We start from the raw sequence: 27,769 nt of genomic DNA on the forward strand, positions 1-27,769 counted from the left end.
TCATCATATGTCAAATTTCCTTCAAGAACTTTCTTTGTCTGTTTTTCTGCCCTATCTCCTTATTTTCTGCACCATGATTAGGGAAGGTTGTTTGGATTGAGTGATAAAAGTAAATGCTACAAGTATAAATAATAGACAAGAACAAATGTGTTAATTGTTTTTATGCATTCTAAATCATAAATAAACTTAAGCAATGGTCAGCTTACAATGGAGCCAATAGTAGTCGCTCTAAAGAGAAATGCTAACGTAGCAACAGGCACATTTATAATAACATGTCATATTTTCTCTGTCAAGTTGATTACGATCATGTTAAGTTCAGTTTAATTTTAAACTAGAAAACCTCCATATATGTCAAATTTCCTTCAAGAACTTTGTCTGGTTTTCTTCCCTATCTCCTTACTTTGTTGTTCCTTTGCCCGCTCCTCTATTTTCCCTCCCCTTAGGCCATTGCAGCTGAAGGCTAAACACTTTTTTTGCCCTTCAAATGTTCCTTCAGGGAGTGATCTTTGCTTATCACAAAAACACACCTCATCCTGCACTCCCTCACCACTGCCTATTTTGGGTGACACTTAGTTTCTGTTAAAGGGGAAGTGCACTTAAAAAAAAAAAATCAATCAATCTAAATCCCTGTTTACGACAAGAACACGGTTTTCCGTTTTCAATTAATTTTAAATCGTAAATAAACTTTAGCAAGAATCAGCTAACAATGGAGTCAATTCGGAACTCCTCTAAATTCCCATCCAAAAACTGCCAACAATACTCCATTTAATGTTAACGAAGTATTAGCGATATCGTTACACAGACCATCTATTTTTAGCGGTGTGTTGCTCATAGAGAGCTAACTAGCTAATGCTGCTATATTGACATATTGAGCCGGTGACCGGTTGCTGCTTTGCTTCTGAGTTATAAATCGTGCCTCTCACCTGGAGCTTAGAAGGATGTGGCCAACTTTTTTTTAACCTTTTGTGTGGGTTATGAATAATTCCTCATCTATACGGAAAGATATTAACATCCCAGTTAGAGCAGATATTATGCAGTAAGTGATTGTTTTAGGACGTTGGTATTTTTTGTTTAGTGTTCGCAATACTGCTACATGATGCTTAGTGTTTCATGAAAGCTTCATCGGTTTAAAACATGTAGCTCATCCTTCTTATATTCAGGCTCAAAAATATAAGGTTCTGGATCATCATTTGTCCCAAAGTATTTTTTGTTGTCTTCCAAAGTATAACCTAAGCAGTCGGTGTGTTGCTGAAGAAAGGATAACCTTGTGAAATTAACTATGATTCCATACATACACAATGTTGACATCTATAGTTATATTTTTATAAACAATCATAAATAATCTTTCAGCACATACACAATGTTGCCATCTATAGTTATATTTTGATAAACAATCATAAATAATCTTTCAGCACACACAATGTTGACATCTGTAGTTATATTTTGATAAAAAATCATAAATAATCTTTCAGCACATACACAATGTTGACTACTATAGTTATATTTTGATAAACAATCTTTCAGCACACACAATGTTGACATCGATAGTTATATTTTGATAAAAAATCATAAATAATCTTTCAGCACACACAATGTTGACATCTATAGTTATATTTTGATAAACAATCATAAAAGACTCTCTGAACACATACACAATTTTGACATCTATTGTTATAATTTGATAAAATATCATAAATTAATTTTTCAGCACATACACAATGTTGACATCAATAGTTATATTTTGATAAACAATCATAAATAATCTTTCAGCACACACAATGTTGGCATCTATAGTTATATTTTGATAAACAATCATAAATGAATTTTTCAGCACATATACAATGTTGACTACTATAGTTATATTTTGATAAACAATCATAAATGACTCTCTGAACACATACACAATTTTGACATCTATAGTTATAATTTGATAAAATATCATAAATGAATCTTTCAGCTTATACACAATGTTGACATCTATAGTTATATTTTGATAAACAATCATAAATGAATCTTTCAGCACGTACACAATGTTGACGTCTATAGTTATTTTTTGATAAACAATCATAAATCTTTCAGCACATACACAGTGTTGATGATCTATGATATCACTCTACAAATCTTTCTTTTGATTGAGCATAGGGATCTAGTTAGATTTGTTCGCTGGTATCTGCTTGTAGTTCTAGCATCTTGTGTCTCAGGTCTGCACCACAGCCATGTTGGCTTGGTTGACCGCTGCTTTTCACTTCACAATATAAAACGTTCATGGCAGTGCTTTGATGTTTTTAGAGTGCTTTACAGGCGGAATACGCCGACTTATACTAACATTTATTTACAATTTAGAAAGCATTAACATAAATAAAAAACGTTAAAGTAGCAAAGATTGTCACACGCATACTAGGTGTGGCGAAATTATTCTCTGCATTTGACCCATCCCCTTGATCACCCCCTGGGAGGTGAGGGGAGCAGTGGGCAGCAGCGGTGGCCGCGCCCGGGAATCATCTTTGGTGATTTAACCCCCAATTCCAAGCCTTGATGCTGAGTGTCAAGCAAGGTGGTAATGGCTCCTGTTTTTATAGTCTTTGGTATGACTCGGCCGGGGTTTGAACTCACAACCTACCCATCTCAGGGCGGCCACCAGGCCACTGATATGTGTTCTTGTCTTAAAAAAGGATTGTAAATGAAAGACAACATTTTATATCCTTAGAATTAAAATGTGCTAGTTTGTGATAAGTCACAAGGGGTCACAAGTGCAGGGCCTTCAATGGTTTCTGCTCTCTCACTTGGACACGGATGGACATGCTGGGGGACAAGAGGTTTCACGGAGTCCACTGCCAGAGACTAAACGGTATGCAAGTACCAGGCTGAGCACACCCAGTTCAATAGAGAGCACACCCCTTCTCCAACTTGATTAGAAGTAGACCTGTCTCCATACCAAAATGTATTTCGATACTTTTCTAAATAAAGGGGACCACAAAAAATGTCATTTTTGGCTTTAATTCAACAAGTAATCTGAGGGTACATGAAACATATGTTTATTATTGTAATTTAGTCCTTAAATAAAATAGTCAACATACCTAGACAACTTGTCTTTTAGTAGTAAATAAACAAAGACTCCTAATTAGTCTGCAGTAACATAATGTGTCATTTATACATTTATTATTTTGTCTATATTATGAGGGACAAACTGTAAAAATGGATTATTAATCCACTTGTTCATTTATTGTTAATATCTGCTTATTTTCTGTTTGAACATGTTCTACCTACACTTCTGTTCAAATGTAATAATCACTTATTCTTGCCTTGTGTGATATGTCCGGGTCTAAGTTGGTTGCCAAAGTGGACCAATTTGTCAGTTCATGTCCACAACAGGGGCTTCGCCAGACATATTTCACTGGGGCACGTGCCCAACTGTTGATCTGCAGTGCCCCAGTAAAAATTTCACCAATAAAAAAAAAACGCTTCAGAGTTTTAAGTCTACATAACATAGACAACAGCGCACATACTACTTAGTATGGTAATTGATTGCTACTGGATTCACTCCACGAAACAATGAGCACATGGCTAATTAATATGGTAATTTATTCACGTGTGGATCGAGACTTCGGTTGAGAGAGAGAGAGAGAGAGGGGGGGGGGATTCGAATCACTGCGTGAGGTAGGTGACGTTAGCCAACAACAATTTGTTAATTACAATATTTTGATTTTGATTTGACTCAAACTGTAACTCTTAGATGGATTTAAGAAAGTTATTTGCCCGCAGCAGAGAAGAAGCGAGGAATGAGAGATGTAAGTGAAGTCCTAGCTAGCTAGGCAACATCATTGTCTTAAGTAGATGCTAAGTTAGCTAACGTTCTTCCTTGTATCAAGACAAACATATTCATTTGTTGTACGAGCTGTCGGGGGAATTTCCAATGAACATGAAACATCATGTTGGTTATTGTCTGCTGCTTCTGCATCAATGATGATTTGGAGTCAGCATGTGTGAGTTGAGTGCTTCTCAAATGCTTTATCTTCAGGAAGAAAAACATGTTTCCATATCATCAAGTCGTGAGCCACATTTTTAAATCATTCAAGTTTATTTCACAGAAAAATAGCACAGTAGACTTGTCTTGTTAATCGGTGTGACTTTGACTAAAATAATCTTGTTTTGTCACCAGAAAAATGGCTACAGCTAAAGCATCTGGTTTTGTTTCCAGAAAAAATAGTAACATTTCTGTATTTGTTTTCAGAAAGATGGCTGAAAATATCGGGTTTTGTTGCCCCATTTAGATTTTTTAAAAATATATTTCCATGTCTGTCCTGAGTCCTCCACCAACTTTTTAGTCGGTTTGCCTTTTGCTAAAATACTCACTAATAGTCACTAGAAAAATGGCTAAAATAATCTGGTTTTGTTGCCACAATTTGATTTTTTTCTCCCTAAACTTTTTTTTTTCATGCACACATGTGACTGCGACTCACTGAAAATGACACACAATCCACTTTTATGTCAGGAGCCAGCAGTTGGGAACCACTGGTCAACTTTATAACACTTACTGTAATATTTCCATGTCTGTCCAGAGTGATTGACCACTTTGCAAAAATGAAAAGGAGACGTTACAGTTTACTTCTCAGAAAATGATTCCCTGAACAGACACACAACAGTTGTTCATGTATTCTACTACTGTGGCTTTATTGTTTTGTGTATATTTTATAGTTTTGTGTATCTGAAATAGGATTAGCCACGTTGCCATAAATGGAAATTAAATAATATAAAAGAATCCAGAGATGTAGGGGTGCTTTATTTTTTGTTTTACCTTTGTATATGTTAAATTTGCAGATGATCACTGCAATATATATTTCAAAAAGATTCATTGCTCTTCCTTTTTGCTTTTACCAGTAGCAGTTTAGAAGTCTGGAGTAAAAAAGTGCACAAGTAGGTCAAATGCATGAGTTAATTTCAGGTGGTTCATCAAAGATCCATACAACATCATCTGATATGATTTCATAGTTTAAAGCACTTTTTATGTATTTTTTATGATAAATAAGTGCTAAAAATGTTTTTGCTTGCGCGCTTTGCACGCTCACATGAATTATTTGTGCCCCAGTACAGTATTAGGTCTAGTGACGCCTCTGGTCCACAACCTTCTACTACCCAGGTGAAAGACGAGCTTTATCATCTAGAATTCACTTTCACCAGTTTAGAGGCGATGCAGTAGCTCACCAGCTCAGTATGTCAACATTGCAGCATGAGCTAGTGATCACGGCACTACTAAAATAGTTTGTCTGCGTTAGCGCTAATAATAACATTATCGCTAATAAGATGTACAGGGAGCATTTTTGGCGCTTTTTTGGAGGGCTTTATGAGCGACAAAGTCTACTCCTTAGCTCCTACTTCCCCTATTTTACAACTTAGAATGCATGACAAAATAAAAGCATGTGTTCTTGTCTTACATAGGGATTGTGAATGATAGGCAGAATTCCCCTTTAACGATTAGCGGACTAATGGGATTATAAAGCATACACATATTCAGTGGCTCTAACTTAGCATTCAACTTTTAAATTCAGCGTTGGTTATTTTTAGGCATAACAACATTCAGTCATAAATATTAATTTATACTGCAGCCATGCTCCTCACTTGGCTGTGACAAAAATACAACTAACTGTTCAACTTTTAATGTATTTTTCGAACCATAGGGCGCACCGGATTGTAAGGCGCACTGCAGATGAGCGGGTCTAGTCAGCTATATTTTCATACAAAAGGCGCACCGGATTATAGGGCGCATTAAAGGGGTTTCATTAGATAGATAGATAGTACTGTATTGATTGCTTCAGGAGAGTTCCTTCAGAAAAATTAAATTATTATGATTTTTTTTTTTCTAAATGTAAAATACTTCCTTGTGGTCTACATAACATTTAATGGTGGTTCTTTGCTCAAAATACTGCATAGATGATGTTTTACACATCATCTTCAAGTCACTTCAGGATGCGCAGTTTTGTGGGCGGTCGTATTTACGTGCCTCCACTTGGACAGCGTCTTCTCCCCGTCATCTTTGTTGTAGCGGTGTAGCGTGCAAGGACGGGAGTGGAAGAAGTGTCAAAAGATGGCGCCAACTGTTTTAATGACATTCGGACTTTACTTCAATCAATAACGAAGCAGCATCTACTCATCCGTGGCTCACTAGTGCAACAACAACTAGGCCAGAACTCTCTAACAACTAAAGTTCCTTGGGTGAATAATGTGTACTCACTACACCGGTATGTTTTAGCGTTTTCATGGCAAGTTTACTGACAGATATAAGTAAAAACTACAGATGTCCAAAAATGGCTTTTTTGCCGATATCCGATACTCCAATATTGTCCAACTCTTAATTACCGATCCAGATATCAACCGATACCGATGTATACCGTGGTGGAATGAACACATTATTATGCCTAATTTTGTTGTGATGCCCCGCTGGCTCCATTAAACAATGTAACAAGGTTTTCCCAAATAAATCAACTCAAGTTATGGAAAAAAATGCCAACATGGCACTGCCATATTTATTATTGAAGTCACAAAGTGCATTATTTTTTTTAACATGCCTCTACACAGCAGCTTGGAGTTTGGGACATGCTCTCCCTGACAGAGCATGAGGAGGTTGAGGTGTGGGGGAGTAGGGATTAGCGGGGGGTGTATATTGTAGCGTCCCAGAAGAGTTAGTGCTGCAAGGGGTTCTGGGTATTTGTTATGTTGTTTATGTTGTGTTACGGTGTGGATGTTCATTCTTGTTTGGTGTGGGTTAACAGTGTGGCGCATATTTCTAACAGTGTTAAAGTTGTTTATACGACCACCCTCAGTGTGACCTGTATGGCTGTTGACCAAGTATGCATTGCATTCACTTGTGTGTGTGAAAAGCCGTAGATATCATGTGATTTTAAGGTTTATTGTACTTTTCCCTATGTTCGTGTACCACTCTGTACAGCGGCGTTTTAAAAATTCATGAATTTTACTCTTTAAAACCGATACTGATCATTTCCGATATTACATTTTTAAGCATTTATCGGCCGATAATATCGGACATCTTTAGCGCTAACTGTTTTAATGACATTCAGACTTTACTTCAATTAATAACACAGCAGCCTCTCCTCGTCCGTGGCTCACTAGTGCAACAACAACGCCCGAAATGTGTCCCTTGACGGGAACTCTCTAACAACTAAAGTTCCTTGGATGAATAATGTAAATTCACTACACCTGTATGTTTTACTGCTTTCATGGCGAGTTTACTGACAGATAAAAGTAAGAACTTTTCACTACTTTATATTAGAAATGGCAACAGTAGAGGATGAATGTCACATAATAAGAAGATAGAGAAAAAGAAGAAGCTTATCGACTACGATGTCGGCACGGACTACAGTGGCGGACTTGTGCAAAATTCCAGGACTTACAGTATGCAGATCCCATATAAACATCCGAAGGTAAGAAAAGTTGGTTTTGCATAATATTGTGAAACAAAACATCAGATAATATGTCTGCTAATGGGTGCCTTTTTACCGTCCTTATACACACACTATAGTAATACTTGTATCTCTGACTACGGTAGCCGTAATTGGCCGACAATCCATCAGGCGGTGCGGCTTCATAAATTACCAAAGTCATGCTAAAACATTTTGACAGATTTTTGAGCTCCGTGTGTAGTGTTCTATATTCTCAATGGATGATTTAAAGTTGTGGTGTTGTTTACTGCCGTCATATTGCAGTCTACATGTATCTCTTATGTGTGACTGCCATCTACTGGTCACACTTATCATTACACCGTGTACCAAATAAAATAGCTTCGAGGTTCGGCAGGCACAACCAGAATAATCCTGTACATTAGGGTTATAAGAAAATTGTGAAAATGAAAGGATTTCAGTGCGCCTTATAGTCCGAAATTTTTGCCAATTTTACACCTAAAAACAAGTTGTAAAGATCCACAGACGACTGGTGTGACGGCATAGGTCAACCGGAAAGGAAAGTAAAATATCTGCGCTAAAATGAAGCATATGTAGGTGTGGAAAGACAAAGTATTTGAGAAATAATACCAATGTGGTGTTTAGAAATAATACCAATGTGGTGTTTAGAAAACAGTTGTTGTTGCCGACCGTGGTCTTTAGTGTTGAGTGATTCCTTGCTGACAGATGTTAGTGTTGCAGAGAAGTGAGTGTGACCACATAAGGAGATGGATGCTGCAGTCATTGTTAGTGCTGTGTAAAAAGGGAGGGCAGAAAGTCACGCGCTGGCTTTTATCATGCGTGGCAAGCTGCAAGGGAAGGACTGGGGGCGGGGTGTGTTTTTGGAACCATCGGAAAAGAATCCAGCGTCATGCTTGGGAAGTCCTCTCCGCCAGGCAGCTCCGGACCTGGTTCCTGGTTCCTGGTTCCTGGTTCCAGCGGGCACACGGGCATGGTTTGATGGAGGAGGTAGTTGACAGTGTCAGCAGACAGCCATTCCACTGTGTGTATGGACAAACATGGTGGCGTGGCAGCTATAAGACCACAGTACGCGGGGAGTGGGTAGTTGCAACTCCGGGGAGATGTTTGACTTCATTTTCTTCCACACAGTACCACGGATTCAGCCGCCATGTTTGAATTGATTGTGCAAGCAGACATGGCTCAATCAGAGTGTGACAATGTTTTCTGCAATCCCCCTTTGTTTTTTTATTCTCCATTATTTACTTTGTCATTATATTCCCCACGAGGGGGTTAAGGTTGTCCTAGTCTAGGGGTGTCTAACGTACGGCCCGCGGGCAGGATCAAGCCCACAAACAGGTTTCTGATATAAAAATTTCGAAGAAAAAAAAAAAAAAATGCTGTTCTAAATGTGTCCACTGGATGTCACAATAGCAATTCTGATAGGCAAGCAAATGGATTGTACCGGGGCTCCTCCTCCTGGGGCGGTATAGCTCAGTTGGTAGAGTGGCCGTGCCAGTAACTTGAGGGTTCCAGGTTTGATCCCAGCTTCCGCCTTCCTCGTCACTGCCATTGTGTCCTTGGGCAAGACACTTTACCCACCTGCTCCCAGTGCCAACCACACTACTTTAAATGCCATCCATCCATCCATCCATTTTCTACCGCTTATTCCCTTTCGGGGTCACGGGGGGCGCTGGCGCCTATCTCAGCTACAATCGGGCGGAAGGCGGGGTACACCCTGGACAAGTCGCCACCTCATCGCAGGGCCAACACAGATAGACAGACAACACTCACACTCACATTCACACACTAGGGCCAATTTAGTGTTGCCAATCAACTTATCCCCAGGTGCATGTCTTTGGAGGTGGGAGGAAGCCGGAGTACCCGGAGGGAACCCACGCAGTCTCAGGGAGAACATGCAAACTCCACACAGAAAGATCCCGAGCCTGGATTTGAACCCAGGACTGCAGGACCTTCGTATTGTGAGGCAGACGCACTAACCCCTCTGCCACCGTGAAGCTACTTTAAATGGAACTTAAATATTGGCTTTCACTATGTAAAAGTGATTTGAGTCACTGGAGAAAAGTGCTATATAAATATAATTCACTTCACTTCACTCCTCCTCAACCCACATGAAAATTAAACTTCTGCTTGGAACACACGGTCATTTGGCACCCTTTTTGCTCCAAAATGTCTCTGTCAAACACAAGAAAAGTGAACTTGACCCTTGTGAATAGTTTTTACTAGAGATGTAGGACCACAGGACTGATGAGAAATTGTTAATAGCGGCGACCGCAGTCAATGTAGGGCCGCAGAACTGATGTGAAATTGTTAATAGTGGCAACTACAGTCAATGTAGGGCCACAGAACTGATGTGAAATTGTTAATAGTGGAGACTACAGTCAATGTAGGGCCGCAGGACTGATGTGAAATTGTTAATAGTGGCGACTACAGTCAATGTAGGGCCGCAGAACTGATGTGAAATTGTTAATAGTGGCGACTACAGTCAATGTAGGACCACAGAACTGATGTGAAATTGTTAATAGTGGCGACTACAGTCAATGTAGGGCCGCAGAACTGATGTGAAATTGTTAATAGTGGCGACTACAGTCAATGTAGGGCCGCAGAACTGATGAGAAATTGTTAATAGTGGCGACTACAGTCAATGTAGGACCACAGGACTGATGATAAATTGTTATTAGTGGCGACTACAGTGAATGTAGGGCCGCAGGACTGATGAGAAATTGTTAATAGTGGCGACTACAGTCAATGTAGGGCCGCAGAACTGATGTGAAATTGTTAATAGTGGCGACTACAGTCAATGTAGGGCCGCAGAACTGATGTGAAATTGTTAATAGTGGCGACTACAGTCAATGTAGGGCCGCAGGACTGATGTGAAATTGTTAATAGTGGCGACTACAGTCAATGTAGGGCCGCAGAACTGATGTGAAATTGTTAATAGTGGCAACTACAGTCAATGTAGGGCCACAGGACTGATGAGAAATTGTTAATAGTGGCGACTACAGTCAATGTAGGACCACAGGACTGATGATAAATTGTTATTAGTGGCGACTACAGTGAATGTAGGGCCGCAGGACTGATGAGAAATTGTTAATAGTGGCGACTACAGTCAATGTAGGGCCGCAGAACTGATGTGAAATTGTTAATAGTGGCGACTACAGTCAATGTAGGGCCGCAGAACTGATGTGAAATTGTTAATAGTGGCGACTACAGTCAATGTACGACCACAGGACTGATGAGAAATTGTTAATAGTGGAGACTACAGTCAATGTAGGGCCGCAGAACTGATGTGAAATTGTTAATAGTGGCGACTACAGTCAATGTAGGGCCGCAGAACTGATGTGAAATTGTTAATAGTGGCGACTACAGTCAATGTAGGGCCGCAGAACTGATGTGAAATTGTTAATAGTGGTGACTACAGTCAATGTAGGGCCACAGGACTGATGTGAAATTGTTAATAGTGGCGACTACAGTCAATGTAGGGCCGCAGGACTGATGTGAAATTGTTAATAGTGGCGACTACAGTCAATGTAGGGCCGCAGAACTGATGTGAAATTGTTAATAGTGGTGACTACAGTCAATGTAGGGCCGCAGAACTGATGTGAAATTGTTAATAGTGGCAACTACAGTCAATGTAGGACCACAGGACTGATGTGAAATTGTTAATAGTGGCGACTACAGTCAATGTAGGGCCACAGGACTGATGTGAAATTGTTAATAGTGGCGATTACAGTCAATGTAGGGCCGCAGAACTGATGTGAAATTGTTAATAGTGGCAACTACAGTCAATGTAGGACCACAGGACTGATGTGAAATTGTTAATAGTGGCGACTACAGTCAATGTAGGGCCGCAGAACTGATGTGAAATTGTTAATAGTGGCAACTACAGTCAATGTAGGACCACAGGACTGATGTGAAATTGTTAATAGTGGCAACTACAGTCAATGTAGGACCACAGGACTGATGTGAAATTGTTAATAGTGGCGACTACAGTGAATGTAGGGCCGCAGAACTGATGTGAAATTGTTAATAGTGGCGACTACAGTCAATGTAGGGCCGCAGAACTGATGTGAAATTGTTAATAGTGGCGACTACAGTCAATGTAGGGCCGCAGAACTGATGTGAAATTGTTAATAGTGGCGACTACAGTCAATGTAGGGCCGCAGAACTGATGTGAAATTGTTAATAGTGGCGACTACAGTCAATGTAGGGCCGCAGAACTGATGTGAAATTGTTAATAGTGGCGACTACAGTCAATGTAGGGCCGCAGAACTGATGTGAAATTGTTAATAGTGGCGACTACAGTCAATGTAGGGCCGCAGGACTGATGTGAAATTGTTAATAGTGGTGACTACAGTCAAAGTAGGGCCGCACGACTGATGTGAAATTGTTAATAGTGGCGACCACAGTCAATGTAGGGCCACAGGACTAATGAGAACTTTTTGGATTGCAGCAGGTTGAAAGACAATAAGTTGACAAAATGAGTAATTGTTTGCTTGATTTCATGGTTCATCTGGAGGTACAGGTTAACTTGTATGATTTCTGAATGGGGAAAATTAACTATCATTTGAACCTTGATTTATTTCTGTTCTGCAATTTACTGTTGCCTTCGTAAGGAGCAAGCACTTATCATACTATTTAATTTTTTTATTACTATCAGCGAAAAATATAATTTTATTTATCTTATTTTTGTCAATCAAGGAGAGATGTGACTCCACTTACGACATTGTTGTTGCGAATGGCAATGCAGAATCTTATTGGCGTTATGGACAGAAGTGTAAAATTGTGAGTAAATACATAAATATTTTGTATATGTCTTAAGTTATTCTGTCTTTCTCGGTGCATCCATACTAGGGTTGCACGGTATACCGGTACTAGTATAGTATCGCGGTACTAATGAATCACAAACAGTACTATACTCTGTTTGAAAAGTGCCCGTTCCCTATTTATTTATTTATTTTAACAGACATTACGGCGCGTCGTCACATGGTGACATTGCTGGTTTTAGGAGCAGAGGAGCATGTTGGGCAGCGCACACACACAGAGTACTTACAAGCAGACACAGTGTGTAGACAGAAAAGGGAGAATGGACGCATTTTGGTATAAAAAGTCAAGATAAAGGTGAAGTTATAACACTGAAACACCTTCAGGAAGAGCTGCTTTAAGACATGGCTAGCTAGCTAGCGGCTAACGTCCATCCACAGTGTTTTAGCTACTTCTAAATCATTAATCCTGGCCTCCTTGGCGACAAATAAAGTAAGTTTCTTACTTTATTATCACTGGAGGACGAGGAATAGCTAAACATGCTTCACTAGGAGGATACAATAGCTCAATGACGTCACAATGTAAACAAACGCCATGGGTGGATCTACAGCTGACATCCACTGTAATGATACCAAGTACAATAGCGTTTCTAGTCAATACTACTATGATTACATCGATATTTTTTTTCATCACAAAATCTTTTTTCCTTTATGTTTATGTTTATAAAGTCAGTAAATACATCCCTGGACACATGTGGACTTTAAATATGACCAATGTGTAATCCTGTAACTACTTTGTATTGCATCGATACCTAAATGTGTGGTATCATCCGAAACTAATGTAAAGTGTCAAAAAGGGAAAAAAAGTGATTATTACATTTTAACAGAAGTGTAGATAGAACATGTTAAAACAGAGTGACTACATATTAACAGTAAATAAGTAGATTAATAATCATTTTTTACAGTTTGTCCCTCATAAAGTGTACAAAATAATAGGTGTATAAATGAGACGATATGTTACTGCATACGTCAGCACAGACTTTGTTTGTTTACTTGCTACTAAAAGACAAGTTGTCTAGTATGTTCACTATTTTATTTAGAAAGTACTTTATTGATCCCTGGGGGAAATTTAGCACCACTGTTCGCTCACAATAAATAATGATCACCTAGGTATTTTTTTTTTTTACATGTGAATAATATAAATACAGTCTATTATACAGCATTATTCACATGTGAATAATGTAAATACAGTCTATTATACAGCATTATTCACATGTGAATAATATAAATACAGTCTATTATACAGCATTATTTACATGTGAATAATATAAATACAGTCTATTACACAGCATTATTCACATGTGAATAACATAAAGTCTATTATACAGCATTATTCACATGTGAATAATATAAATACAGTCTATTACACAGCATTATTCACATGTGAATAACATAAATAAAGTCTATTATACAGCATTATTTACATGTGAATAATATAAATACAGTCTATTACACAGCATTATTCACATGTGAATAACATAAATAAAGTCTATTATACAGCATTATTCACATGTGAATAATATAAATACAGTCTATTATACAGCATTATTCACATGTGAATAACATAAATACAGTCTATTATACAGCATTATTCACACGTGAATAATATAGTCTATTATACAGCATTATTCACATGTGAATAATATAAATGCAGTCCATTTTACAGCATTATTCACATGTGAATAATATGCATACAGTCTATTATACAGCATTATTCACATGTGAATAATATAAATACAGTCTATTATACAGCATTATTTACACGTGAATAATATAAGTACAGTCCATTATACAGCATTATTCACATGTGAATAATGTGAATACAGTCTATTATACAGTATTATTCACATGTAAATAATATAAATAGTCTATTATACAGCATTATTACACGTGAATAATATAGTCTATTATACAGCATTATTCACATGTGAATAATATAAATGCAGTCAATTTTACAGCATTTTTCACATGTGAATAATATGCATACAGTCTATTATACAGCATTATTCACACGTGAATAATATAAATACATTCTATTATACAGCATTATTCACACGTGAATAATATAAATAGTCTATTATACAGAATTATTCACACGTGAATAATATAAATGCAGTCTATTATACAGCATTATTCACATGTTAATAATAAAAATACTGTCTATTATACAGCAATATTCACCTGTGAATAATATAAATACAGTCTATTATACAGCATTATTCACACGTGAAAAATATAAATACAGTCTATTATACAGCATTATTCACATGTGAATAATAAAAATACAGTCTATTATACAGCAATATTCACATGTGAATAATATAAATACAGTTTATTATACAGCATTATTCACATGTGAATAGTATAAATACAGTCTATTATACAGCATTATTACACGTGAATAATATAGTCTATTATACAGCATTATTCACATGTGAATAGTATAAATACAGTCAATTATACAGATTTATTCACATGTGAATAATATAAATGCAGTCCATTTTACAGCATTATTCACATGTGAATAATATGCATACAGTCTTATTATACAGCATTATTCACACGTGAATAATATAAATACATTCTATTATACAGCATTATTCACACGTGAATAATATAAATGCAGTCTATTATACAGCATTATTCACATGTTAATAATAAAAATACAGTCTATTATACAGCAATATTCACCTGTGAATAATATAAATACAGTCTATTATACAGCAATATTCACATGTGAATAATATAAATACAGTTTATTATACAGCATTATTCACATGTGAATAGTATAAATACAGTCTATTATACAGCATTATTCACATGTGAATAATAAAAATACAGTCTATTATACAGCAATATTCACATGTGAATAATATAAATACAGTTTATTATACAGCATTATTCACATGTGAATAGTATAAATACAGTCTATTATACAGCATTATTACACGTGAATAATATAGTCTATTATACAGCATTATTCACATGTGAATAGTATAAATACAGTCAATTATACAGATTTATTCACATGTGAATAATATAAATACAGTCTATTTAAGTACAGTTGTCGGTAAGAAGGACTTCCTGTGTTGTTCCGTGTTGCATTTTGGGGGTCTTGGCCTTCAACTGAACGTGCACAGACAATAGACATTTTCTGTGATGCCTTTTATTTAGAAAAGTATCCAAAGGCATTTTGGTACCGGTACCGAAATATTGCTATCGGGCCAACCCTAATTTTATTGCAATTGATGACAGGATATGATGCCCATCCCTACCATAGACAAGTATTAATACTTTCAACACCTCAAGCTTTATGTTTGGCACATAAACTTGTCACAGTTCGTATTTATTTTCATTAGCATATTTGTGTCACTTACTATGTATCTTAATAATGCATGTTTGTTGTAAATATTTCATGCTTGGCTGACTGCAAACACTCCTTGCAGAGACTCTAGCTGGCAGGGTCTATGAGCAGAAGGAAGATTGAGATGTGCAGCATGTTCTACTCCTGCCTAGGAGCTGGCGCTACTACAACAAACACGTGCATTAACCAGCAACTTTTTTTAAAATGTGTCCCGCAGGGGTCTCAGGACTCAACAGGAGCACAGGATTTCGCAGCGTTCCCTCCTCCACCGCCTCCCCAGAACGGGATAGCGGGGACAGACTTCGTCCCTGGGGCCATGTTTGGTGCCGGGGGTCAAGGCACAGCCGAGGTAGGCGCTGACGCTAACGGAGACACCACCAGCGACAATGTGTGCTGTCACCACGGTTCCACACAAACCTCCAAGGAACTTTTCCTTTTCCTACTGCAGTCTGGCCAAATAATGGCTGAGTATGCTGCAGAGTCCTCTGTCTGCATCAAAATGGATTTGTAGTCACTTAAACACAACTATTTTGCTACTGATGCCCAACTACAAAAGTCAAAAGCAGTGAAGTTGTCAGGTTGTGTAAAAGGTAAATAAAAAGAGAATACAAAAAAAATCCTTTTCAACTTATATTCAATTGAATAGACTGCAAAGACAAGATATTTCATCTTCACACTGACAAACTTTGCTCCATCCATCCATTTCCTACCGCTTAGTCCCTTTTTGAGGTCGCGGGGGGCGCTGGCGCCTATCTCAGCTACAATCGGGCGGAAGGCGGGGTACACCCTGGACAAGTCGCCACCTCATCGCAGACAAACTTTGCGATTTTTTGCAAATTTTAGCTCATTTAGAATTTGATGCCTGCAACGTGATTCAAAAAAGCTGGCACAAGTGGCAAAAAAGAGTGAGAAAGTTGAGGAATACTTATCAAATACTTATTTGGAACATGCCACAGGTGAACATGCTAACTGGGAACAGGTGGGTGCCATGATTGGCTATAAAAGCAGCTTCCATGAAATGCTCACTCATTCACAAACAAGGACGGGGCGAGGGTCACCACTTTGTCAACAAATGCCTGAGCATGAATAAAGTGGATCGGTTCGCAGCCGAATGTGAAGCTACTGGGATGAGAATCAGCACCTCCAAGTCCGAGTCCATGGTTCTCGCCCGGAAAAGGGTGGAGTGCCATCTCCAGGTTGGGGAGGAGACCCTGCCCCAAGTGGAGGAGTTCAAGTACCTGGGAGTCTTGTTCACCAGTGAGGGAAGAGTGGATGGTGAGATGGACAGGCGGATCGGTGCGGCGTCTTCAGTAATGCGGACGCTGTATCGATCCGTTGTGGTGAAGAAGGAGCTGAGCCGGAAGGCAAAGCTCTCAATTTAGCAGTCGATCTACATTTCCATCCTCACCTATGGTCATGAGCTTTGGGTTATGACCGAAAGGACAAGATCACGGGTTTCCTCTGCCGGGTGGCGGGTCTCTCCCTTAGAGATAGGGTGAGAAGCTCTGCCATCCGGAAGGAACTCAAAGTAAAGCCGCTGCTCCTTCACATCGAGAGGAGCCAGATGAGGTGGTACGGGCATCTGGTCAGGATGCCACCCGAACGCCTCCCTAGGGAGGTGTTTAGAGCACGTCCGACAGGTAAGAGGCCACGGGGAAGACCCAGGACACGTTAGGAAGACTATGTCTCCCGGCTGGCCTGGGAATGCCTCGGGATCCCCCGGGAAGAGCTGGTCCAAGTGGTTGGGGAGAGGGAAGTCTGGGCTTCCCTGCTTAGGCTGCTGCCCCCACGACCCCCACCTCGGATAAGCGGAAAAAGATGGATGGATGCCTGAGCAAATTGTTTAAGAACAACATTTCTCAACCAGCTATTGCAAGGAATTTAGGGATTTCACCATCCACGCTCCGTAATATCATCAAATGGTGCAGAGAATCTAGAGAAATGACTGCACGTAAGTGGCAAGGCCTTGACTTTCCATCCCTCAGGCGCTACCGCATCAAAAAGCCACCTCAGTGTGTAAAGAATATCACCACATGGGCTCAGGAAAACTTCAGAAAACCACTGTCAGTAACTACAGTTGGTCGCTACATCTGTAAGAGCAAGTTAAAACCTTACCATGCAAAGCCACTGTCACGATCCGCGACTCGAATCGTTTATTGTTTCGCCTGTTGATATGTTTTTGATCATGCTCGGATTCTGCCGATCCCTTCAGTTATGTATTTCCTTGTTTAGATTCGTCACCATGGTTTCGTCATTTGGTTCACCTGCTCTGGCGTCAAGCGTACCTGTGTTCTGATTATTGTTTCTGTATATAAGCCCACCTGTTTCCTTTGTTCGGTCTTGGCTCATTGTTTGCTAAATGCAACAGTCACGTTGGTTTTTCTGCTTTTCTCTGCTTTATTTGTGCTAAGTCCCGTCTTAGCTTCGCGTGCGCTCGGCACGTCACCGTTTGGACTTTTTGTATCCTGCCAAGCTTAGCGTTAGTGTCCGTGCGTAGGCACGCGCTTTATTTTGCCTTTTTGTCAGTGTTCTTTTTATTTTTGTATATTAAATCAAGTTTTACCTGCAATCCTGCCAAGAGGTGACAGCTTCGCGCAACAAGATGCGCCGCAATTGTGACAGCCACAGCCATTTATCAACAACACCCAGAAACGCTGCCGGCTTCGCAATGTGTTGCTGCTGCCATTAAATTGTAAGTTAATGGTTATTTGCAAAAATAATTACATTTCTCAGTTCGAACGCTAGATATCTTGTCTTTGCAGTCTATTCAATTGAATATAGTCGAAAATAATTTGTTGTATTCCCTTTTTATTGACTATTTATATAAGGTGACAACTTCATTGCTTTTGGGGTTTCTCGAACTGCCAAAAATGAGAGGACTTAAAGGGGTGCCTCGAGGAACGCCTCAGTGATGTATATCACAAGTTTGGAGCCCATTGCTAGCAAGGAGAAAATGCCAGTGCAGAGCTCTGCCACAGTGGTCCAAGTTCTTCTGTACAACCACACCTCTTGCTTCAAAAATGTTTGCCACCCGAGTTTTTACCTGAACTTGTCATCCCCAGGCCAGATTTAGTCTCCAGGTGATGTAGAAGTACGTTTGTTAAAATGATTTCAAAGAGTAGTTTGTGGTTGTGTTGCAGTGTGTTATGTCAACCATTTCATTGTGTTTCTCGAGAGAGTAAAGCTGTGTTGTTAGCATTGCTTGAATATACTTGCCATTGTGGTTACTACTGCAGCCACCTCTTCTATTCCTCACCACAGGCCAAGCCTGAGGAGACGTCCCAGGGAGAGGTGGCCTTGCAGTGCGTGACCGGGGGAACCTCGGCCGCTTCTGGAGCCGACTCACCAGAGGCCAAGGGGGCCCCCAAACGCCTCCACGTTTCAAACATCCCCTTCCGCTTCCGTGACCCTGATCTAAGGCAGATGTTTGGGGTATGGATCTGGAAATGTGTGGTATTTTCCCTGTGCATGTTGTACAATACTGACCCCTTGTGTGAGGACGTTATAAACTACACCTCACTCGTTGTTGTTGTCTTTGCTTACTTTGCAGCAATATGGCAAGATTCTGGATGTAGAAATTATTTTCAATGAGAGGGGATCAAAGGTAAGTCAACCCACCTGCTCTCCACACCGCAATGTTTATTTTCCTCTAAACTTTTTCAGAAAGAAAGGCTTTGAATGCATTTACAGCAGGGGTGGCCATTCGGTGGACGGCGGAGGGTCAAAAAATAGACCTAAAACTCATCAATCTTCACCGAGACGTGACTGTGGTCACTTGATTGACATTCACGGCAGCTGAGGGTCAGATCATTATTGAGAAAAAACAACCGACAGGAAGGCCAGAAATACTTTTTATTTCAACCGTACCTGCCGTCAAAACTCTAAAGAGTGACGACGTATTTCTTGTCTTCACAATAAAAGCCCTGCTCTATCCTACCAGCGCCGACAAAATATGAGATTTAGAACGCTAGCGCTCACAAGCTAGCAAACTACGGTGTTTGCCACCAATCTATTTCTTGTGAAAAGGAGTATGGAAGCTGGTCAAATAAGATGGCGAAAAGAAAGGAGGACTTTTTGTCTCCTCAATTTGAAAATGTGGAGGTTGTCATCACTACTGTCTGATTCCAATCAATGCAAGTCATCACAATCAGCTAATAAACTAAGGTTGTACAGTATACTGCTACTAGTACATTATCGTGGTACTAATGAATCAAAAACGGTACTATACACTGTTTGACAAATACCCCTTCCCCATATTTATTTATTTATAATGGGAATGACGCATGTTGTCACGTGGTGACATTGCTGCTTTTAGGAGCAGGAGCATGTTGGGCAGCGCACACACACAGAGTACTTACAAGCAGACACAGTGTGTAGACAGAAAAGGGAGAATGGACGCATTTTGGTGTAAAAAGTCAAGATAAAGGTGAAGTTATAACAATGAAACACCCTCAGGAAGAGCTGCTTCCAGACATGACTAGCCAGCTATCAGCTAACGTCCATCCACAGTGTTTTATCCACTCCTAAATCACTAATCCTGGTCTCCATGGCGATGAATAAAGTAAGTTTCTTACATGTAGCATTGTCACTGGAGGACGAGGAATAGCTAAACATGCTTCACTATGAGGATACAATAGCTCACCGGCGTCACAATGTAAACAAATGCCATGGGTGGATCTACACCTGACATCCACTGTAATGATACCAAGTACAGGAGTGTATCTAGTCGATACTACCATGATTACATCGATATTTTTTAGCATCCCAAAATCTTTTTCCCTTTTTGAAATGCGTCCCTGGACACATGAGGACTTTTAATATGACCGATGTATGATCCTGTAACTACTTGGTATCGGATCGATACCGAAATGTGTGGTATCATCCAAAACTAATGTAATGTATCAAAGAAGAGCAGAATAAGTGATGATTACATTTTAACAAAAGTGTAGATAGAACATGTTCAAACAGAAAATAAGCAGATATTAACAGTAATTGGACAAATCCACAGTGTTTTAGCTCCTTCTAAATCACTAATCCTGGTCTCCATGGCGACAAATAAAGTAAGTTTATTACATGTACCATTATCACTGGAGGACGAGGAATAGCTAAACATGCTTCACTCCACACTGTAGGAGGATACAATAGCTGACATCCACTGTAATGATACCAAGTACAATAGCGTATCTGGTCAATACTACTATGATTACATCGATATTTATTTTCATCACAAAATCTTTTTTCCTTTATGTTCATGTTTATAAAGTCAGTAAATACTTCATTGGACACATGAGGACTTTGAATATGACCAATGTATGATGCTGTAACTACTTGGTATTGGATTGATACCTAAATGTGTGGTATCATCCAAAACTGATGTCAAGTATCAAAGAGAAGAATAAGTGATTATTACATTTGAACAGAAGTGTAGATAGAACATGTTAAACGACAAAATAAGCAGATATTAACAGTAAATGAACAAGCGGATTAATAATAAATTTTTACAGTTTGTCCCTCATAATGTGTACAAAATAATAGATGTATAAATGACACAATATGTTACTGCAGACTAATTAGGAGTCTTTGTTTGTTTACTTACTACTAAAAGACAAGTTGTCTAGTATGTTCAACATTTTATTTAAGGACTAAATAACAATAATAAACATGTTTCATGTACCCTAAGACTTTTTGTTCAAATAAAGACAATAATGACATATTTTGTGTTCCCCTTTATTTAGAAAAGTATCAAAGTACCGATACTGGTACCATACTATTGGTATCGGGACAACACTACAATACACCAACTTATATTCTTGTCTTCATGAAAGAAAGGAATGTTAAACAAGCTTGTGTTATCATATAACATGGTATTTCATAAATAAATCCAAATAAATGTTTTTTTATGAACGATTCCTCACTTGGTCAGTTGAGAAGTGTCATGACTATGACTTTGGAGCAGCTTAACTGCAAGAATGTTCTCCCGGGGTGCAAATCCACTTGACTGAACGTGACATGATTTTAATTTTAACTCAAAAGCTACAAACAAAAGGCGCGCACAAGGCGGTGGAAAAAACAACTTAGGACATGAAACATGAACTAAAAAACTCACTTAACTGTGGACATAAAAACGATAACACTTACGGTGAGAACTATGGCATGGACCGAATGAACACAGGAGATCCAACATGGACAGAGCAAGAGATGAATGATGTCATTAGAGGAATGTTGCCAGGTCGACTACCTGGCAACTACAGGCTTAAATAATAGTGACATGATTAAAAGGGAACATTATCACAATTTCAAAAGGGTTAAAAACAATAAAAATCAGTTCCCAGTGGCTTTTTTTTATTTTTCGAAGTTTTTTTCAAAATTTGACACCTCCCGGAATATCCCTAAAAAAGCTTTTAAGTTCTTGATTTTCGCTATTTGCGATGCGATTGTCCATTTCCCCGTGACGTCATACAGTGCTGCCAATACAAACAACATGTCAGTTACCACAGCAAGATATAGCGACATTAGCTCGGATTCAGATTCGGATTTCAGCGGTTTAAGCGATTCAACAGATTACGCATGTATTGAAACAGATGGTCGGAGTATGGAGGCAGATAGCGAAAACCAAATTGAAGAAGAAACTGAAGCTATTGAGCGAATTAGCTTTTGACGCTATTCGGCCATAGCATTGGTGTACCTAATGAAGTGGCCCATAGCATGGCTGCCTTATTATCATCGCCGGTAAAATGTGCGGACCAAACGATCAGGACTTTCGCGTCTTGTGACACTGGAGCAACTTAAATCCGTCGATTAGTAAGTGTTTGTTTCGCATTAAATGTGGGTATCTAGTTTCAAATGTACATACAGCTAGCGTAAATAGCATGTTAGCATCGATAGCTGGCAGTCATGCTGCGACCAAATATGTCTGATTAGCACATAAGTAAACAACATAAACAAAACTCACCTTTGTGATTTCGTTGACTTAATCGTTGCAAATGCATCTGCAGGTTATCCATACATCTCTGTGCCATGTCTGTCTTAGCATCGCCGGCAGACACTTTGGTACATTCAATGGTGGTCTGGCGGCAGATTTTTTGCCAGTGGTGCAACTTGAATCCCTCCCTGTTAGTGTTGTTACACCCTCCGACAACACACCGACGAGGCATGATGTCTCCAAGGTTCCAAAAAATAGTCGAAAAAACGGAAAACAACAGAGCTGAGACCCGGTGTTTGTAATGTGAAAATGAAAATGGGAGGTTTGTTACCTCGGTGACGTCACGTTCTGACGTCACCGAGGTAACGTGAATTTACCTTGGTGACGTAAATTTAATTCGCCAGAATTCACCCATTTAGAGTTCGGTAATCGGTTAAAAAAATACATGGTCTTTTTTCTGCAACATCAAGGTATATATTGACGCTTGCATAGGTTTGGTGATAATGTTCCCCTTTAACAACAGGTGCATGAGTTCAAACAAATGAGGCAGGTGGAACTAATGGTTGTCATGGAAACTAAAACAAACCAGGGTGTGCAAAAACAGGAACTAATGGAGTCAAAAACAAAACAGAACATAACTAAACAGAATCCAGACCAGAGAACATGACAAGAAGTAGACAAAGTGTGGCCATCCCTGCTTTAAACAGTGACAGGTCTGCGGGTGCACGTGGGCCACACCCCCCTGACCCCTGACCCGTGTCGTGTGCCGCAGGGTTTTGGCTTTGTGACGTTTGAGACCAGCGCGGAGGCAGAGAGAGCCAGGGAAAAGCTCCACGGCACTCTGGTGGAAGGTCGTAAGATTGAGGTAATTTCCTGTCTGTGTCCACTCTGCACTCTGCTGCCATCTTCACTCTGCAGGACCTCCATTAGTATCCCACTGCCTGGTTCTCTGTAATGTCTCTAAGTACGTTTCCTTCTTTTGTGGTGAGAATGATTGGGGGTGCAAGAACACGTGACAAAAGGCATGCTGGGGTACTTTTCCTCTGCAGCAGTTTTTTTTTCCCCCTCTTTGAAACTCTTCCCTCTTCTGCTTTGTTGGCGTGGCCACATGGATCCAGCCTGGAAGGATGTCTTTGTGAATGCGGCGCAGGGATAGTGCATGGTAGATCGCTCTCCCCGAGTGTAGCGTCTTCGGACGAGCTGCTGGCTCCTGGTGCGACGGCAGCATGCTAGGAATCACAGCATGTCCTCAGTCTCACTAGGCCTGGGCCGATATTCCTCTTTACATTCACCCATCCATGGGAATTCCAGTTAGTATGTTTTCCAGCGTCGATAAACCACCGGCTTCAAGAGCAGTCGCAGCCACACGCATCTGTACTAGGCTTGTACGCGATACCGGTACTAGTATATCAATCAATCAATCAATGTTCATTTAAATAGCCCTAAATAACAAGTGTCTCAAAGGGCTGCACAAGCCACAACGACATCCATGGTACAGAGCCCACATAAGGGCAAGGAAAAACTCACCCCAGTGGAACGTCGGTGACAATGACTATGAGAAACCTTGGAGAGGACCGCATAATGTGGGCAACTCCTATAGTACCGCCATACTCATTTTTCACTGCTGGACTCTAGAAAGAGGTTCCACAACCGCCGTAGCAGAACCTCCAAGTTCTGTAACAGTTTCTTCCTCTCAGGCCTGGTGGCCACATGCGTGTACAGCACCTTTTAGCTCTTATTTCCAAAATTGTGTACACTACTGAATTATGGCCGCTTATGCGGACACTTATACTGCCATCTGGTGGTGTCAGAAGAGTATAACATACCATGGAATTTGGGGGAAAAAAAGTCTAAAAGTAAGAATTAGCATGTTACTAAACATGAAGTACACGTTTGTCTACTTATGGACTAAGTACATCATATCAAAAGATGATTCTTAGTTTTTATTCTAATTAGGGTCAAATAAGCCCAAATAGCAAAGAGAAATAAAAAGAACACATGTAAAAAAACAGTTTGGGCCTTAAGAGGTTAAAATAATCCCCTCAATTCCACCCAAAAATGGATGAAGTGGCTGGAATATAAAGACAATGTAACATACATCCATAAACCTGGATGCATTTGCAAAAGTGCAATATATTTATCAGTACAGTCATCTATTGATTTATATCTGCACCTTATTGGTTTTTTTTATCCTGCACTACCATGAGCTAATGCAACACAATGTTGTTCTTATCTGTACTGTAAAGTTCACATTTGAATGACAATAAAAAGGAAGTGTAAGTCTAATGAGTCAAATTCAGTACTATACCGCCTCTGAAAAGTGGCAGTTTGCCCCCCTCAGACATTAACAGTAAATGAACAAATAGATTCATATTTTTTTTACAGTTTGTCCCTTGTAATGAAATAAATGACACAATATGTTACTGCAGACTAATTAGGAGTCTTTGTTTGTTTACTTACTATTAAAATACAAGTTGTCTAGTATGTTCAACATTTTATTTAAAGGCCTACTGAAAGCCACTACTAGCCACCACGCAGTCTGATAGTTTATACATCAATGATGAAATATTAACATTGCAACACATGCCAATCGGCCTTTTTAGTTTACTAAATTACAACGTTTTGTCTTCGAAACGTCGTGTAATGATGACGTGTACGCAAGACGTCACAGGGTTTCAGGAAGTATGAGCACTAAGCACACACTCAGCTAAAAGTCGTCTGCTTTAACCGCTTAATTACACAGTATTTTGGACATCTGTGTTGCTGAATCTTTTGCAATTTGTTCAATTAATAATGTAGAAAGATGGAGTTGGGAAGCTTTAGCCTTTAGCCACACAAACACACGGTGATTCCTTGTTTAAAATTCCCGGAGGTGAAAATTTACTATGGATCAGAGCGCGGTCAAGCAGACATGAATCCAGACCAAATGTCAACCAGCAGGTTTCGGTGAGAAAATCGCGGTTAAAAGTCGCTTCTTACCGGGGATCAGCTGAGCTTCCGTCCTGCTGCAGCTTCGTGACTTCCCTCAGAGACACTGCGCGTCAAGACACTAGTGGACACACTTCTCCGACTATCAGGTAATATAAAACCCACTAAAACACTAGCAACACAATAGAAATATAAGGGATTTCCAGAATTATCCTAGTAAATCTGTTTAAAGACATCGGAATGCTTCCCAATGCAATGGCATTTTTTTTTTTTAACTCGTTTTTTTTTTTTTTCCTAGTCCGTCGCTATCAATGTCCTAAAACACGATTCTTTCATCCTAGCTCAAATTAATGGGGAAATTGTCGTTTTCTCTGTCCAAATAGCTCTCGCTGCTGGCGGCCATAATTATAAACAATGTGAGGATGTGAGGAGCCCTCACCTTTGTGACGTCATCGTCTGCGACTTCCGGTAGAGGCAGGGCTTTTTTTCTTAGCACCGACTGTTGCAAACGTTATCGTGGATGTTCTCTACTAAATCCTTTCAGCAAAAATATGGCAATATCGCGAAATGATCAAGTATGACACATAGAATGGACCTGCTATCCCCGTTTGAATTAGAAAATCTCATTTCAGTAGGCCTTTAAGGATTACATTACAATAATAAACATATGTTTCATGTACCTTATTTTTTGTTAAAATAAATACAAGAATTACATTTTTTGTGGTCCACTTTATTTAGAAAAGTATCAAAATACATTTGGTACGCGTGCCAACATATTAGTAAGGTGACAACCCTACAACGTACCATAGCGGAATGAAAAGTAGGGGGTGAATTATCTTGTCCTCATTAAGTTAAAGTTAAAATAGCAATGATAGTCACACACACACTTGGTGTGGTGAAAGTTGTCCTCTGCATTTCACCCATCCTTTGTTCACCCCCTGGGAGGTGAGGGGAGCAGTGAGCAGCAGCGGTGGCTGCAACTGGGAATCATTTTTAGTGATTTAACCCCCAATTCCAAGCCTTGATGCTGAGTGCCAAGCAGGGAGGTAATGGCTCCCATTTTTATAGTCTTTGGTATGACTCGGCCGGGGTTTGAACTCACAACCTACCCATCTCAGGGCGGACACTCTAACCTCTAGGCCACTGAGTAGGTGGCTTAGTGGTTAGAGTGTTTGTGACTCTTTGTGCGGCAACGCTGGCATCACACAGAGCAAGGAGTTAACATGTAGCAGCTTAAATGGACAAAAATGATTACAAAACCAAACGCCATAATGTGGCAACATTTCAGTTTAAACCTTTGGAGCAAGATGAGTCTTTTTGCCGAATGTGCAAAGACTTGGCATTTGGTGAACAAGCCAGGTCGGTGTAAACAAAATAGTGTGCGCTCACAGACCTGCTGCCGTTTAATACTGTTATAAAAGTAGCATTTTTAAAAAAGTGCTGTCATGTCGGTGTTCCTCGCTCAGAATCTGCCATACTTCTTTTACTTTTGCATCTGAGCTGTTAATACTTGTGTTTAAATCACAGCTGGGCAAATACTTTGACTCGGGAGCCACATTGAGAAGAAAATGTGTGTATAAATGGTTTACAAACATTTAGCTGTAAAAATGTGTTTTACAATCAGTGTGTTTTGTCCAGCACCACTAATAACAAAGTCACAATTTCCCTTATAGTTCTAAAAAAGTTATGACAGAACACCTAAAAAAAAAACAGAATGGAATTTTACAGTTTTTACTGAATGGGACACCCAAAACGTACATGAAAATAAAGACAGTGAGATTTACAGAATTAACTATGATCGATAAAACATTGAATATTAACATCTTTTACTTCTCAGACCAGCTCCTCCATAGTTGTGTATCTTTTACAACCAAGCAGAACACAACAAAAATGTATCAACCGCAAAATATGAATGCAAAGTTTAATAAACACCTACAATGTGATGTATAATCACTTTTATCCATAAATTAGTTGTAAAAATCTGCTTCCACATTTGTTTCTGACACAAGCGTTTTGGGCCGGCTGCTCTCTGAACAAACCCCGCCCACTCTGCTTTGTTTCTGGTCTGAGCTGCTGTGACCTAGATTACCGCAATAACTCCTATAACACTCAAAAGTGCAGATTTCAACCATTAAAATAATGTTTTTAGTTCAAGACTTTTGGTCATTTAAAAACAGCACTGCACATCATAATGGCAAATACACTTTTGGTGTCAAAGGTCTATTATGATGTACAGAGTCCGGCCGGGCGCATTGAAAGTCATAACGGGCCACATGTGGCCCGCGGGCCCTATTTTGCCCAG

At 39.6% G+C, this 27,769-nt stretch overlaps 1 protein-coding gene across 16 annotated transcripts in view; it reads left to right on the forward strand.

Annotated features, from left to right (window-relative positions):
• Positions 1-27,769, forward strand: part of LOC133541212 (RNA binding protein fox-1 homolog 2-like) — a 176,455-nt gene that overhangs the window by 61,012 nt on the left and 87,674 nt on the right. For all 16 annotated transcript variants that reach the window (XM_061884408.1, XM_061884419.1, XM_061884420.1 and 13 more), the window contains 4 exons: positions 15,835-15,966; positions 18,879-19,049; positions 19,168-19,221; positions 23,312-23,404. In XM_061884408.1, the coding sequence (XP_061740392.1) occupies positions 15,835-15,966; positions 18,879-19,049; positions 19,168-19,221; positions 23,312-23,404 (450 nt within the window). The remainder of the gene's footprint in view (positions 1-15,834; positions 15,967-18,878; positions 19,050-19,167; positions 19,222-23,311; positions 23,405-27,769) is intronic.

This window comes from Nerophis ophidion, linkage group LG23 (genome assembly GCF_033978795.1).
Source record: "Nerophis ophidion isolate RoL-2023_Sa linkage group LG23, RoL_Noph_v1.0, whole genome shotgun sequence".
NCBI lineage: Eukaryota > Metazoa > Chordata > Actinopteri > Syngnathiformes > Syngnathidae > Nerophis > Nerophis ophidion.